The 4,482-nt window shown below is 31.9% G+C and overlaps 1 protein-coding gene across 1 annotated transcript; it reads right to left on the bottom strand.

Moving 5' to 3' along the window:
* Positions 1-1,283: 1,283 nt before the first annotated feature.
* On the bottom strand, positions 1,284-4,222 carry LOC131628725 (uncharacterized). Its single transcript, XM_058899552.1, has 5 exons — positions 4,086-4,222; positions 3,680-3,780; positions 3,495-3,592; positions 2,768-3,084; positions 1,284-1,895 (listed from the first exon to the last, which is right to left on the bottom strand). Exons 2-5 carry the CDS (start codon positions 3,686-3,688, stop codon positions 1,483-1,485), a joined length of 837 nt encoding a protein of 278 aa, XP_058755535.1. The 5' UTR covers positions 3,689-3,780; positions 4,086-4,222; the 3' UTR covers positions 1,284-1,482.
* Positions 4,223-4,482: the final 260 nt, after the last annotated feature.

Consider the following 4,482-nt stretch of genomic DNA (forward strand, 5'->3'; position numbering starts at 1 on the left):
ATAAGTATTTTGGATGATAACGTTGATTTTCTTAATTTCAGGATTTTGGAATCCTATATCCCTAGCCAAATCTTTGGTAATGAAGAGGAGAAAGAACCAAGATCTGAACAATATTGATAAAGAAATTTTGCCAGAGATTAAGGTGGAAAAGAAAAGTTCAACTATGGAGCAGGGAGGAAGGGCCCTGATTGGAATGTATTCGACCAATCAAATAGACAATGATGTGATATCGGTCCTTTTTGAGAAAACGTAGCGCGGAAAAATGGCCGGAAACGTAGCGCGGAAAAATGGCCGGACGGAAGAGTTTAATAAGGTGTAATATTGAGAGAAGCTTTAAAGGTTACATGGCCAAATGGCCATCCATTTCCATCCGAAAGACAATTATTTTGAGTCATCCTACCTCATGTTCCTAGGTTGATAGATCAAGCTGCATTTGAAAACAAAATGAGTACATGTTATGCATCAAGGTCTGTTTGTGTGGAATGACTGAGTCCCACAAAAGTTATGCTGCTATAATTTACAGTGGACTACTAAAACAAGATCTTATTTAAAAAAAAATTATTTCTATAAATTCAATATAAAATAATTTATAGACTTTAAAAAATAGTTTATATATTTTTCTTGAAATCTTTTCATGTATTTCATCATTATTAATATATTCTTGAAAGATAAATCAATAAAATATAAATTTTGTTTAGAAAAAACAATAATCTACTTACAAAAACTTAGTTGATAGAAGATATAAAATAAAACAAAAAAAATAAAGTATAAACCTATATTCGAACAACTCAAACTCTATATAATCAATCATCACCATTAAAATAAAAATCTAAGATAAACCTCTATATTTTTCAAAGAATACACTTTTAACTTTGTATTTTATTCCTCAAATATTAAGTTATATCATAAACCTCTAGATTTTTCGAAAAATACACTTTTAACATCAATATATATAATCTAATATTACTTATAAAAATTCATCAATGTCCCGCGCATCACGCGGATTTCAGTCTAATTTCTTTTACAATTGAATAAAGTGCAATTAACATGAGAATTGGTTTTCATTTCATTATTAACCTAACATTCAAAAAAATTCTCATGTTAATAATTTGCTAAAAATAGAAAAATTTGAATAAAATATTCTCAAAGGAAAATCATTATACAATGGTAACAAGACAAACAAATAAAGAGAATTTTTTATTACTCCAGTATCATCATAACAAAATTAACTAATTCAGAATTTTGATTTAATAAAAAATAATTAATATATAGTTGACCTCCACTTCAGCCAATTTCAAACGCATGTATTCCATGAACTCTCTACCAAACTTCAAAGACCAAAATAACAATATAGGCATCCATTCAACAGAGAGTGATTCAATTGTGTCTCAAATTTAACATTCCACCACAAACAGTGTAGCAGTGAAATTGTATACATAACTAACTGTTAATTTTAATATTAAATGACACAGACAAATGTTGCTAACTCTGTGACACAGAAATCTGACCATGTCTTTCCATGACTCTTCTAGTAGCAAGTGCTGCAGCTTCACTAGCCCGCATTGTCCCGGTTGCCATTATAGCAGCAAACTCTTTGATAATCTCATCTTGAACCTTGTTGCGTGCATCTCCTAGAGGATCCACAACACCATTTGATACAGCTGCTGGCTTTTCAGAAGCTGGCACTGCATTTTCTGTCTTCTTAACCTCTTCTTTGCCTTTTACTTCCTGGTTGATAACCTTATTCTCTGTGGATGAGTTAGGTCCACTTGAGCTCTTCTGGGTGTTGGCTGAGACAAAATTTGAAGCAGGATTCACTGTTGAAGGCCTGAATTGTGGTACTTGTGGAACTCCACCTGATTTTAAAGTTGTCTCTAAATTTTGTATCATAGGCACTGTAAAATTGTAGAAATATGTAAGTTATGACAGTATTAGGAAAATCAAACATGCATGAACATTCAAAATATCATTCCATACACTGACAAATGTAGTTTGATTACGCAAAGGTAAGCAGAAAAGCTAAGGATGTATTTGAGGAAACCCTACAAATCCAATTAGTAAAATGGCTTATGTTTCCTATTTATAACTCATTTAAATAATCCAATGTGAAGTTCTTGACACGCGCACTCAGAGATAGACTAATCATCTATAGTCGCTGCCATCTTTGAGAACGTGTTAGGCGTGCTACACATACAGGCCCAAAATTTATCACAATTAAACCATAACTAAATAGGATCTCATAAAATATTTGTCATGTTAAATCATGGTTAAATAAAACTCACTTCTATTTATTCAAGCCCAAAATTTATCACAGTTAAACCATAACTAAATAGAATCTCATAAAATATTTGTCATGTTAAATCATGGTTAAATAAAACTTCTATTTATTTTACCATAGTTAAATGATGTTGACCGATATTCTCCAAAAACTTGAGACGGTTTTGTCTAGAGTGTGTGAGTGACTCAACTCATTTCCAAGTCATATCTCATTGAATATGGACTCTTGACAATTCTTGTAGAATACATAACCAGTTGACAAAAATAAATCTTATAATACAAGCAATAGACATGAATATGTGTAAGCATGTCTAAGTAGTTGTATATGGTTAAGCAGTTTCTACAAGTCATTAACATTTTGACTAAGTGCATTTTGTTACTTATATCTGTCAGAACATTATGACATATCAAAAACATAATCATGTCTGCAAGAAGTGGACAACTAGGAAGAAGTTCAGATTTGAGTAAAATAGTGCAGGTGATAACTTACACATGAGAGCACCCATTGGGCTGCTCATAACTTCATTGGGAAGCTGAAGAATATAATCAGGGATGGTACCACCAACCAAAAACTGTGCAACTTCATTGCTGAAGTTGTTGCAATTGTGAGTAAGCAAACTATAGGTTTCAGCCAAGTAGCGCGGACTGATTTCCTGCAAATACATTTCAAAAACATCCTTTGGAACATGTGTTACACCTAAATCTACCACTTTAAGTGGAGTTCCATATGGTGTTGATCCAGCCGGACAATGTTGTATGCCACCACCATAGTAATACTCATTTCCATAAACCACAATTCCTGTGTGCCTGAGGAATAAAACAATATCCCAAATTAAAACAAAATTGTAATTTTTCAATATCAGTTTAGTCAAAAAGCGTCTATAGTGGCACAATGTAGTACTAACTTACAACATAATTTAAACAGAGAGCAATTATTTTATAATACCCAATTTCATACAAAGTTCAGTCAAATAGTTACCAGAATTTGAACAAATCGCTATCTTATACATTAAACTTCTTCCAATTTTCAAATAATCATCAATGTGACATGTTAGTATCACAATTGAATACTTTTTTTTTTGCCTGTATAAGTGCTTTATACTTCAAAAGTTCAAATATTAGAAACATAAACAAAAAATCCAATCCCCTGACCCATTATCTATAACATAGGACACCAACACTTAGGCTTTCTACTAACAACTAATAGAAGCACTCACCATATGCCTTCAATAGCTTTCCCTAAAAACGACACGGACAGCTGTCTAGCAAGTCCCTGGCTTAGGTCATAAACATTTAAAGCAACCCTGTAACCCTCCTGCAACCAATTGCAGTAATAAATTAACAAAAAAAAAACGAACAAAAACAAATTTTGATTCATTGTAGCATAAGTATCATATCATACCTCAGCCATGTGGTGCAGTTCAATAAAAAAATTCACAGCCACAGAATAAAAGACTTGAAGAAGAGAAATCCAAATACTTCAACAGAACCGATCACAAAAACCTAACAAAATCAATAACCACATCAGATAAAAAAAAATTAATCGAAATCGTTCGAAAATAAAATTAACAAAGCAGGTAATTACATAATAAAAAAACATAATAGTATATACGTAAGACTCAATTGAGAACAAAAATCTAAGTTGGATACATTCATAGATCTAATGCAAATTCGCCACCCCCAATTTCAAAAACTACCTTTGGAAAAGAAATTGAAAGAAAAAAACAATAAAATCAGAGTGAATTCACAAACCGCTAAAAGAAAACGAAAATAAATTAATCTCGACGAGGGAGAGAGAGAGGGATTACAAGGAGAATGATAGAGCAATGGAGTGACGAACAAGACGAGGAAAGTTCAAAACACGTTTTGTGTGAAAGAAGACGAGATATGAGAATGAGAGAAAGCGGTGAGAGAGGAAGGTTCTTTTTAAATATGGAGATCTAGATTTTCTAGAACCGTTTCAATTTTTGGTTTTACTATTGCTTCTATCGCCTTCTAGAATCTACTAACCATTAGATGGTCGCCACGTGTTTTTCTTGTTTAATAACGTGAAAATATTGTGACAACGTGTATATTGCGGTAAATTAGTTTCACGGTTGAGAGAAAAATGCATGAAAATTTAATTTTAAACTCAAATATAGAATCTGGTTGTTATATTTAAGAGATTAATATTTTTATAAAAGAAAAATTACTCACATAAAAATT

This window comes from Vicia villosa, unplaced genomic scaffold, assembly GCF_029867415.1.
Source record: "Vicia villosa cultivar HV-30 ecotype Madison, WI unplaced genomic scaffold, Vvil1.0 ctg.000474F_1_1, whole genome shotgun sequence".
NCBI classification, from domain to species: Eukaryota; Viridiplantae; Streptophyta; class Magnoliopsida; order Fabales; family Fabaceae; genus Vicia; species Vicia villosa.